We start from the raw sequence: 12,952 nt of genomic DNA, 5'->3' as shown, positions 1-12,952 counted from the left end.
CAGTTTGGCTTTCATCGCGCCTCCATCTGTGTGTGTGTGTGTGTGTATGTGTGTGTGTGTGTGTGTGTGTGTGTGTGTGTGTGTGTGTGTGTGTGTGTGTGTGTGTGTGTGTGTGTGTGTGTGTGTGTGTTGCAGGTGCTTGCTGAGGCCTCCTTCACAGACATGTTCTTTTTCTGTCTCTGCAGACGTCAGGAATGACTGATAACGACACACACGCACGCACACACACACACACACACACACACACACACACACACACACACACACACACACACACACACACACACACACACACACACACACACACACACACACACACACACACACACACACACACACACATGCAGAGAACACACTTTGTTCATGTATATGACATTAAAGCTGCAGTATGTAAAATGTTTTTGGTGTTCTTGGGTCAAATATCCATACTAACCTTTGATTATTATGTAATTCAAAGTGTTCTGATAGGACCCTGGACCTCTGCTCCGTCTTTTGGCTCTGTATATGAGCTTTAGAAATCCAGGAGTATGATGAGATTTTTCTACAAAGTGCTTTATGAGCTGTTTTGGGTATTACTCATCTGGCATACCGGACATCGTCCTGGTGGGCCTTCAACCCGAACTGGACCGGTCTGGTAACAGGTGGCCAAAAATAGTCCAATAGTGGCAAAAACGTGGCAATAAAAGAGTGAAGAATGACTAAAATGGAACAAAGCAGTCGAGAGAGGCCAAAAAATGGGAAAGTAAAGAGGAACTAGGTGGTATGTAATGGGAAAGGGTAGCTTAAATGGGTAAAATGTCGCAAACAATGGTGAAAAAGGACACAAATGTGGAACAAAAAGAGGCAACATTTTGGGAAGAATTTATTTATTGGGCAAAAGTTAGCTCATTGGGATGAACAGTGGCTAAAAAATGAAAGAAAGGACAAAAATTCAATGAAAGTGTCAAAAAGAACAAAAAATAGGAAAAAAAGGGATATTTATTGGCAAAAGATTGCTAAAGTCACAAGAAATTTAAGTGGGTGACATAGTACACAGTTTAAGTATAATGATGGAGAACAGAGAGAAGGAGTGAGTGGCTATACCTAAAACTGGTATTTAGGATCAATGTGTCTACGATTAAGCCCAGTACGAGCTCATCCCACAGCCCAAGGCATGCCAGTGCATCCACGACCAATGTTTGCACCCCAGGCTCGAAGGTGCAGTCAGGCCGGCAGCAACAACAGGAGCTAAGTAGCCCCAGGCCACCTTCCACGACCAAGCAGCACCCCCAGATGCTCCAGAAAACCCAGGCCAGAGGCAGCCACCAACCCCACATACATACCCAAGAAAGCCCCACGAAACCGAGGACCCAGTGCATCCCGCCACCGACCCAAACCCCCCAACCCTGAGGCACCCAGTCAACACACACACCCTAAACCCCAGCACCCAATTCCCCCAGTGGAGGGCCCAGAGAGTACTCTGTCCGAGACCCCAGTGGAGGAGCAGAGGCCCACACCCAACAGACAGCCAGCGGGGGCCCACTGGCAGATGGGCCCAGAGTCAGCAGAGACCAGACCGGAAAGAACCGGGACAGAAGCCCAAGGTCGACGGCCGCACCCTGGCCGTCCCAGGGCACCAAGGGGACACTACACCACTGACCCCCTGATGCACCGACCGAGACCCCCAGAGCACCCCAGATCACCCCTCCCTGATGTTGCCAGCACAATGAGCTTTAGTTATTGTCAAAATCAGGCACTCCCCCAGGGGTCTCAGTCAGACCGTCATACTGGTATGTGACTTCCACAGCACCGAAGCGGCAGAGCCACAGACCCCAGCTCCGCAGGACACCGCATGGGGGGGTTCACCCCACGCCACACCAGCAGGCATGCAAGGGAACGGAACACGCTGCCCTCCCCAGAAGACCCCAGACGGCCAAGGACAGGAGACCAGGTCCCACCGGCCAAGCGCACAGCTCAAGCCAGGGGGCCACGGTGCGCGACAGATGGACAGCCAACACCGCAATTGGGAGGCACACCAACGGCACACACCTGGTGTGGTGCAGCAGCCCCCAGCCATCTCCCCGGCGCGGTTGGATTTTAAACAATAAAATAAAATAGGCTGTATTTCCAAAACTTTTCCAAAACAGTTAAATTATTCCATGACTTTTTAAGACTGGAAAATATGTTTCTCAAATTCCAAAACTTTTCCAGGAATTTCATGACCGAGGGGACACTGTAATAACGATAATGAAACTGATCTTTATGAACATGAACATGAACTGAAAATACAAGGGTAAGTTTTGATCCCACACCAGGTGGTAGATGACAGGAAATGATAAAAATCATTAAATATCAGAATCAGAAGTACTTTATTTATCCCAAGGGGAAATACTAATTCTTTCCACTTATTTACACAGTTAGATTATTTAAATTGTGTGTTATCACTCATTCATTCCATTATTATGCTCTATAGTTGTTTTGTTTATATTTATCTGAGCAAAATGTTGTAGCCGGACAAAGGGGGTACTTGGATTCAGAAATAAGAGAACGGGGATACTTAAGCCAAAAAAGTTTGAGAAACACTGGTCTGAAGGACCAAACAAAAAACCAAGGAGGTTTGCGTGGACTCAAAGCGGGCGGACGTCCGTGACTGCACAGTCATCCTCACATGCTGAGAACAGACAGGCTAAATCACTTGTAAACCTAAGAGAAGAATATCCAGGGTGGAGAGAACGCGAGAAATTAATTTGCAGTCTGGATGCAGAGTGGTGTGGGTCTGCTCTGACCTGGGGTTGGATCACTGCGGCTGCTTGTGGAGCTTTCTAGCAGAGGAGCCGCTGCTGCGTGGACAGTAACTAGAAAGCTTTCAAGTCTCTAAAACACCAGAAAAGTCACAAAAATAAAGTCCCTACAATTGTCAGTAGTCTTTATTGAGTAAAAAGTCACTAAGAGCTCCACAGTTGTGTGCATGCACAAAGATATCGGTAAGAGACCTTAGGTTTGGAAACAGGGAAGGGAGGGTGGAGCGTGGTTGTTTCTATACAAGTCTCACAATTCTACATGCAGCAGCTTTAAAGTTTCTTCTTCTACTGTTGTGGTTTATTTATGCCCTGAATTCTTGTGCTTTATATATTTATTTGTCTGTTTATTATTATGTATTTTCCCTTTGTATTGAAATCAAACTGGGATGTATTTACTGTATCTCAGTGAACTGCAGAGCTTCACCATATTCTCACATTTTTCACTCTCTGAATCCCAGTGAGGTTGTAATTATGCAATTTAAACCCACAGACGCACAACACGAGCACATAGCCAGCACACCACGACTGCAAAGCATAGCAAGAAAGTATGCAGAACTTTAGACTTCAGATGCAAAGGAGGAGGAAGTCAAATTAAAATCTGGGAAAGCCCATGCATTTGTCAGTATCAACACCAAATCCATACTTTTAAACAAATTACAATACCTTTCTAAGCCCACTGTGAGAATCTTACAATAAACTTAATTTGAACTGCATCATATTAGCAGTCATAATCTGTGTTTGTGCAGCAGGAGCTGATATTAAACTACAAACCACACTTTTATTTTAATTCCTTTTGCTTTTTTCTTTACTTTTTTAATTATTTCTGACAAATTAGCAACACTACAGTTTTAACGTTATTAACTCCTGGTGCATCCAGTACGGAAGCAGATTAGGGCCAATTTTGATGGAGAAAATAGTTTTGAGCAAATCAAAAATGAAGTTGAAATGTCCACATTGTCATTGAAAGTTTGAGAATAAAGATGAAAAGTGATTTTGAGATTAAAGTTGAAAAGACGCGATTGAAGTCGATATTTTGAAGATAAACTCAAAATACAACATCGTGATAAAAGTTGAAGGTTTGCTAATGAAGTAAAATCTACAGAAACTGACGAGGAACCTTCGACTTGTATCACAATATTGTATTTTGAGTTTATTTTTGAAATATCGACTTTAATCTCAACATTATATTTCCAACTTTAACCTTGAAATTTCAACTTTATTCTACACATTTCGACTTTATTCTTGATTTACCAAAAAATATTTTCTCCTTCAAAATTGGCCCTAATCTGCTTCCATGATAAAGGCCAATTTAAAGAGATTTATGTAACAAACTGAAAGAATGCCAACAGTAATGATTATATTTCATTATGATCTAGAAATCAATGAAATCTTTTTAGCAATTTACTAATATAGGATGACAATGTAATACGTTTTCTTGTTAAATGAATTAGTGATTAATCTATCTATAAAGCAAGGAATCTCTGTCTGTCTGTCTGTCTGTCTGTCTGTGTGTGTGTCTGTCTGTGTGTGTGTCTGTCTGTGTGTGTGTGTTCCTCAAAAAAATTGTTAGAGAGAGCACAGTTCATCAAGTCAAATTCCTCGTGTGTATAATATACAGTATATTAAGGTTGATTCTGATTCCTGCGGATCAGGATCAAACTGCCATGAGACTTTCAACATGGCTGCTGCTTGGTTCAAGGGTGTCAAATGTCAAATTTGGTTGGACTGCAATAATTCCATTAATAAACAGTAATGATATCTTTCTCTCAGCAAGCTGCAGATGTCTTCCTGTGGGCATTGCACTAGTTAAAATAATTAGAAATTGCCATTAATTGAAGCGTCGTCTTGATGATAGTCTAGTTTAGTCTCAGCCACTCTGCCGTTCTAACCGCTGGAATGTTGTAGTGAGTTCTCGTCTCACACGTGGTTACACTAATCAGACAAACACACAAAAAGTGGAACACAACAAACACACCCAACAGTAGCTAACGCATGCAACGCCCTGCTCGTCTAGACGCCTTATCTCCCTCCCTGATGTCATCAAGAGGGGATTTTTGAAATACACAGACCAGGTGTGCTTCACGTGTGTGTGTGTGTGTGTGTGTGTGTGTGCGTGAGTGTGTGTTGAATGCAGATCGTGGCTGATAAACAGTGAGTCAATAAAGCAGCGGTGCACAGGAAGCTGAGAGGAAACTGGAGCAAACAGCAGCATGCAATTAACCATCATGGCATGTTCTGTGCAGGCCTGGAGGCAAACTACTAACATCCTTTACTCTAGTAACTCTATAGATACTGGTGTTAAAATAAACTCCTGGACTCGCCTTGTTTACATAAGTACAAAATGGAAAAGTTAAAATGTATTTCAAACTTTAATAACGCGTTATATTTACCTGATAACCAATAATTTAAAGAGGGATTCAGCTTGAAATAAGTGACGACACATTTCACACGTAAAGTGCTCTGGTTTGTCAGATACAGCTATTGTCACATAGGCTGTGTTCCAAATATCACACTCCGTACTATGCACTACAAACTCAATGAGTATATACTGTCTACTATATACTATAAGTATGATTAGCATGATGAGCGTTCCCACTGAAGTATACTTCCAAGTTTCCCAAGATGCATTTGGAATCTACAACGATAAAATCCTGAATCACACTGAGGCTAAATATCTCTGTTGATTCTCCACCTTTACTTTGAAAGTTCTGAAAACATTTTAAGTGAGAAAGTGACCAAGTAGAATATCATGTGCTCATTTGATCCATAAAACTCACATACACACATATTGTTTCCATATTGTCCGCCATTTTGCTACTTACAAAACTTCTGGTTAACTTCAAAACATTGAAGTCTATTTACAAAAGCATTAAAAAATATGCTTTTATTTTGAAAAGGGAACGTTTGATTTTTAGCTTGAAGCTGGTCCCAGGACCATTTTACATTCTGCTCACAATGCATCATGGGATGGTTGAGTATGACTAGTGTGCCCACTATGCAAACTTCATGTAGTTCTCGCTTACTTAAACTTTGACGTCAGACAATCAAAATGACTGAGATCAATTTAACTTTAGTGCTGTTATGAGATTATGGTGGTTGATTAGATTAATCCATTTAATCCATCCTTCAATCTTCTACAGCTTATTCGTAGTTGGGTCACGGGGCAGCATCCTTTGCAGGGAAGCCCATACTTCCATCTGCCCGGCCACTTCTTCCAGCTCTTCCCATGGGATCCCAAGGCGTTCCCAGACCAGTCGAGAGACAATCTTCCTCGGGCTCCTTCCGAATCATCACCTCCAAATCCGAGTCCATGGTCCTTGACCGGAAAAAGGTGGAGTGCCATCTCCAGGTTGGAGATCAGATCAAGTAGAGCAGTTCAAGTACCTTGGGGTCTTTTTCACAAGTGAGGGAAGGATGGAGTGGGAGATCGACAGGAGGATTGGTGCATCCTCTGCACTGATCCGTCATGGTGAAGAGGGAGCTGAGACAAAAAGCAAAGCTCTCAATTTACCGCTGGATCTTGGTTCCTACCCTCACCTATGGTCATGAACTTTGGGTCATATTTCTACAAAAGCAATGTGTGTTCCTCAAATATCTCTGTGGATCAGGATCAGACTGACCTGAGAGTTTCAACATGGCTGCTGCTTGGTTCAAGGGTGTGCAACATCGGATTTGTTTGGACACCCCACCCCCACCTCCTGAGTCAACAGACAATGATGATGTCATCAGTCCTAGCTTGATAATGTCATCAGTCGTAGCTCTACTGTGATGTCATCAGTTAGAACATTGGTCCTACCTAGCCAATCACTGCACACCATAGCCTCGTGCGCGCCAGAGCCAATCACTGGAGAGCCCACCCCCACGCCCCACCCATTTTGGAACATTAGAACATTGTAATATTAGAACATTGGAATATTGTAATATTAGAACAATAGAAAATTGGAACATTGGTCCTACCTCCACAGTAATGATGTCATCAGTCCTACCTCAACAATGACTGTTTTTTGCAGAACATGCGCATGGCTGCTGCTTGGTTCAAGGGTGAGCGACATCCGTTTGGACTGAAATTATACCGTTAATTGATTATTTCATAAATGCTTTACAAATTCCGTGTGCATCTAAACTGACTGTTGTGGATTAGTGACACTAAACGAGTCCAGACCAAGTCTGTTCCGGTCTGAGGAGATCCAGATCCTCGAGGACAACAAACTAGAATCAGAATAGATTGGGTTCAACTCCCTGCCTACAGTGTCCTTATTAAAAGCCAAAATATATGAAAACACAATAGTTATCACTCTACACATTTCAAAACAAACCTAAATGTCCCTGACGTCCCACCTTCAAACACAACCTCATTTGGCCATCCATGAAAAAGATACTGAACCTCCCACTTTTCTATAGTAATACATACTTCCTATGGGCACTGCACTAGTGACTGAAAAAACTAAACTTCAGGTACAAGCGGTTGAAATGTGTTTCCTCCTCCGTAGGGTGGCTGGGCTCTCTCTTAGAGATAGGGTGAGAAGCTCAGTCATCTGGGAGGGGCTTGGAGTAGAGCTGCTGCTCCTCCGCATTGAGAAGAGCCATGATGAGGTGGCTCAGGCACCTAATTAGGATGCCCCCCTGGACGCCTCCCTGGTGAGGCGTTCAGGGCACGTCCCCGCTTTACATGTCATTAAAAGACATGTAAAAGTAATCAGCTTTCAGATTTATGGGATACTGTGAATAAGACATCCAAAGACATAATAATCCCTCATTTTATATATTTAATTCAACCAGTGGTTCACAAACTTTTCAGCCCACTACCCCTAAAATAAAGGTTCCAGAGCCCGGGGACCCCCACTGTAGCTGAAGGTGGTAGAACACAGACAAGAACATTGAAGAACAGTCATGTGGAGACAGGACCATCTATAAGGGGGAATAAAGGGGAGAGATTTTTGGGGTCCATCCATAAAGTCAGTAAAATGATGGTCCATTGTTCTATGAATCTGTGATAACCACATTTATTTATTCATCTGAATAATATCCACTGTTATCCAGGAAGTTTATCATTATTTATGCCATAGTATATAGTCATCTTAAAGATCATTGTTTTAATCAGAAATAAAATGGGTTAAAAGTGACCAAAAATGGTGGAAAAGGTGGTGAAATGGGATTTAAAAAAAACACAAATCAGTTAAAAGTTGCATATTAGAGTGGGCTAAAAAGGTAAAAACGTGTAAGGAACTGTGGCTAGATTTATTACCAAAAATAAACGTGGGGGCTGAAAGTAACTCATAACTTTTACTTCGAGTACTATTAATTGAGGTACATTTTTTATGTATGACTTGCCTGTATTTGAGTACAATTTTAATCTAGTAACAGTACTTCTACTTGAGTAAAATATATCAGTAGTATTTACACCTCTGGTTGAATCCAGATAGCTTGGCTGGAGTGTACGATAACGTCCTACCAGGGTCACGTCAGTTCCTTCCCACAGGTCGTAATGGGTGCATTCTTCTCCTTCTCCTCCACTGTGCAGTGGACTGAGGCTGAATATGTGCACAGTGCATGAGTTAGAGCGCACGTCATCAGGACACACACACACATACGCACGCACGCGCACACACACACGCACGCACACATGGAATGAAGTGGGTTAACAGATACAGTATATACACTCGTCTGTTGGATCAATACAGGCCGAAGTGGACGCATCGATAATCAGTGCATGTGACACGAGAAGGCTGCACGTGCACCAGGGTTGGAATTTGGACTTTACCCAGGAATGATGCACATATCCGAGCACTTTTGTAAAACCAATGGGAGAAACAGTATCAAAGCATCAGACCTCCTCTGCTTCCTACTGCTGTATTTTCTCTATTTACCTTTATTGTTGGTAGTTTTTTTTTTATTGTTTTGACTTTTGTAGTTGTTTTAACAACTGTAAAGTTTTTTTTAGTTTTTGAAAAGTGCTTTTAAATCTAATGTTATTATATGTTATAATTGATGGTAAAGCAAGATTTCCGAGTGTGAAAAGGACAGTATTCAGAGTTCTCACTTTGAAAAGGTAAATTAACGATGTACACCATTCACTAACCAGGTCCATGATTATTTAATGAAGCTATTTTTTTTACAAATTTGAAGGAAGTGCATAAGACGGACAATGAACAGGTCGATAAGTGAAACAGCACTGTTTAACTCATTGGTCACTGTTGAAAAGTCAGGAAAAACCTGATTTTTTCAGCTCGTGTGCAGCATTAGCTTTAGCAGCTAACTCAACATTCCTACCTTGGAGAATGATACCACGTTTCCACAATATTTTTTTCAAACAATGCTCCAACAGGGGAAAAATGATCTAAATCTCGCTGTATACACCGTCAGCGTTGGCGAGTTTATACCGCTTGACCTTTGACCTCATGCGGAAGAACTGAACCATAGCGAGAGTGTGAAAAGGCTTATTGTAACTGTAATTGATTATTAATTATTATTATGCCGTAAAATTAATTGTCATTTTGATAATTCACTTTGTAATTGCCATGAAAATTCTATAAAAAAATTGTCAATTCTAATTTAACGCTAAACTGGGGAACCATGTTACAGTTGTATGTTCAGTGCTACACATATGGAGTTAACAATGACTAAAATGGGTTTTCCTACATTTTACCATAAAAATATGTATAAATCTAGGAGTATACTGACACAAATAGGGCTCAGACGCTCACACCACAAATATTAAAACCTACATTTTCATTGATTAGGAAGTTAACCAATAAATAGGAAAGAAATTAGATGATACTTATTTGTTTTTAGTGTATTTTACAGCTGATTTAAGACACGTTGTCATAAAAGATGCTAACAGGAAGCTAACACAAGAGGGAGGTTAACATTTATTAGGTTATTTATTTCAGACTCAGTAATTGAAATTGAACTTTAGTAATTGAGAAGGTAATTGCAATTTACTTTGTGAGGATACAAATAATTGTATTTGGAAAAAATACTGGTCACTGTAATCATAATCAAATTGTAATTGAAGATGGATAATTGAAAAAGTAATAAACTGTAATTGTAACTGAAAAATCTAATTGACCACAAATGACACACACACAGACACACACACACAGGTTGTGTAATGATTGGAGGCTTTAAACAGTCCGTGGGGAAACTCCCTGTCACAGTCCCGGCACTCCTAAGACGTTGCTGCTTAGCTCATCAGAGTGCGTGTGTGTGTGTGTGTGTGTGTGTGTGTGTGTGTGTGTGAGCTTCCTGTGCGACACAAAGAGGGAAGGATGATGCCTTTTTATTTTACTTTGTCTGTACATGCTGTCAAACGTCATCACTACTGTACATGGAGTGTAATCTTTTTAAGACAGCAATGCGTATTTTGTTATTGCAATTAAATAAATAAATTTATTTTATTGTATAATTGTGACCATCACCAGGCCTCCCTAAGTAGGGATGAAAACATTTTACCTCAGGGACAATATAAAAAGAGAGGGCAGTGTTACACTGAGGTGAGGGGGAAGGGAACAGGGAAGAGAGAGTCAGGGTAGGAAAATGGGGTGGGTTAGAGTCGACTGTTTTAAAGTGAGAGTGAAATGTGATGTTGTAGTTGTGCATATTGTGCTTATTGCGATGTGTAGTCAGTTCAGCCAGTCTGGTGAAGAGTGTGGAGAAATTAAAGCGGGTGACACAGCACCCAGCTTTGGTATAATGGTGGTGGCCGTGGACAGAGGGAAGGAGTGAGTGGTGTTATGGCAATTATTATATTCATCATCATATCATCAAATGTGTGTTCATGTGTCTGCTGAAGGCCAAACTCAAACTCACATGCAGATATACACGCACACACACTATCAAGGACAGATAACATTGGCGCCCAACCTTCCTCATAATATACACGTCTTCATCATCCTCAAACGTTTCCACTGTTGGGCGTCTGACTCCTCCTTCTCCTCACCTCAGGGTGGAACTTTTTCTGTGATCTGTATAAAAAGCTTAAGCTGTGAAACTGTTAGTTAGTGGGTCTTGCTTTTTGCTCTGCCAGGAGCCTTTTGACCATCCTTGTTGAGGGCTGCTATTCATTCTTACAGGATGGAAGCTTCTTTTGTACTCCTTTTTTATTTAGTTTTATAATAAATCTTGTTTTATAAAATCATCATCTTCGACTGGACTCCATCATTCAACCAGAGCAATAAATCATGTCTCCAAATGAGGTCAACCACAAAATTGCCGTGACAGTGGTAATACCTAAAACTGGTGTTTAGGATCAACGTGACTAAGGTTAAGTATGAGTTTATCCCACAGCCCAAGACCAGTGCATCCACGACCAATGTTTGTGCAAGAACTACTTCTGCGAACCCAGGCTCCGCCCCGTGCCCGAAGACGCAGCCAGGCCGGGAAAAAACTCCTGAATGCTAAATGGCGACTTTTCCCAGTGTTGTCATTTTGTCATCATCACTGATGACTGAAAAGTGTCAGCTTGTAATGCAGAAAGCACTGCTTAGTAACAGCAAAGTAAATACTTTGTTAATACATTAGTTAGAGCTCGACCCATTAATCAGCTGGCTATTGACCGACGTCGAGTAATCGCTGATATCTAAAATCAGCCACACCGATGTGTGTTTTCAGCGTAATTCTTGTTGTCATTCTGTTTTTGGGGTTTTTGTTTCCTGTTCGTTTATTAAATGTCATTTTGTTTCATTTTTTCTCGTTGTGTGTGTGGTTGTTTTTTTATGTTGTTGGGTGTGTTTTGTTGTCATTTTGTGTGTTTCTGATAAAACAAGTGAAAAATCCAGGTGCAACTCAAGGAAACATTGATATTTTATTTCAGTCTCATTTCCACAGAAATTATAATTAAATTAGATTTAAGACCGAATGAACTGTACATTCAACTACACAGTAGATGTTGTGGTAAGATAATCGTCCTAAAAACATGAAGAAAATCTCCACAGAAGGAATAAAATAGAAAACATTGGAGGAATGAAGTATAATAAAGTCTGTAGAAGGCGTTTAGCAGCACGGTGACCAGGCTTTGGGGGGAAATGTGAATAGTTTAAATGTTCGTCCGCTCAATGTTTCCAAAGAATTTAAACTCTAACACCAATGATACGAGTTTATCAGAACAGCTGTGGAAACTATGGAAAACAGAGCAGATGTTTCTGCGATCAGTGAGGAAACTGCATCATGTGTGTGTGTGTGTATGTGTATGTGTGTGTGTGTGTGTGTGTGTGTGTGTGTGTGTGTGTGTGTGTGTGTGTGTGTGTGTGTGTGTCAGGCACTAGACAGCACTGTAGATGTGAAGATCTGCTGCAGGATCTGTGGAATCTGTTTGGTGTCCATTGCAACGAAGGATCTTCCGGCCGGGAGCGTTTTCTGGAGTCTGAAATATAGAAAACTTTGCTTTAGCTTTTACACACACACACGCGCACGCACACGCAAAAAAACAGAATATACAACATTTATCTAAGGGCCTGTACTACAAAGCTGGATATAAACATGCTCACTTAGTCCAGGTGATAATGTGTTCCTACTGATGCTGTCAGCGTCACTATAGTGTATGTATGTATGTATGTATGTATGAATGTATGAATGAATGAGTTTATGAATTAATGAGTTTATCCGTCCACGATACGGAGAGTGCCCGACACAGACTTCATCAGCTGATTGTAGATCAGTCCATCAGATATAAATCTGTATATTTCCTAAAGAATGCCATCGCTAAATGAAAGGATTGCATTTATTTATTGATAATCGTTCTTTTCTAAACACAGCTGTCAGATCTGCATCAACCAGGATCTTCTAGCAATGAGCAGCTCATTTTACAAGAGAACTGATTGGTCAGGAGGCGGGACTTTAGTACTCGCTCAGATCTGATCCATATCTTGGTCCTGACCAGGTTAGTCGTTCAGCCTAAGTAACCATGGTGATTAAGCCCAGTAAGACGTTAGCCAGAGTCGTAGTAGAGCACACACTGAGTAAATAATGGAAGTTAAAGCGATAAGAGGAAATCCAGCTTTGTAGTACTGGCCCATAGGTGTTTTATCAATTACAGACCAACACATAAAGATAAACAATCAATCATAAAGCTCTGGTAATCCCAACACGCAAAAAACATGTATGATCAAACAAGATCTAACAAAGTCATCTATGCTGCATTCCAGGTGACTTGGAAATCAAGATTTTCAGACCTC

At 41.1% G+C, this 12,952-nt stretch overlaps 1 protein-coding gene across 2 annotated transcripts in view; it reads right to left on the bottom strand.

Annotated features, from left to right (window-relative positions):
* Positions 1–11,924: 11,924 nt before the first annotated feature.
* Positions 11,925–12,952, bottom strand: part of vwa8 (von Willebrand factor A domain containing 8) — a 92,972-nt gene continuing 91,944 nt past the window's right edge. For both annotated transcript variants that reach the window (XM_028436114.1, XM_028436115.1), the window contains one exon: positions 11,925–12,141. In XM_028436114.1, coding sequence (XP_028291915.1) covers positions 12,033–12,141 — 109 coding nt within the window. In that variant the 3' untranslated portion in view covers positions 11,925–12,032. The remainder of the gene's footprint in view (positions 12,142–12,952) is intronic.

The sequence above is a fragment of the Gouania willdenowi genome, chromosome 21 (genome assembly GCF_900634775.1).
Source record: "Gouania willdenowi chromosome 21, fGouWil2.1, whole genome shotgun sequence".
In the NCBI taxonomy this organism is placed as follows: Eukaryota; Metazoa; Chordata; class Actinopteri; order Blenniiformes; family Gobiesocidae; genus Gouania; species Gouania willdenowi.
The sequence above is the reverse complement of the archived record's forward strand: the minus strand, read 5'-3'. Positions and strand labels throughout refer to the sequence as shown.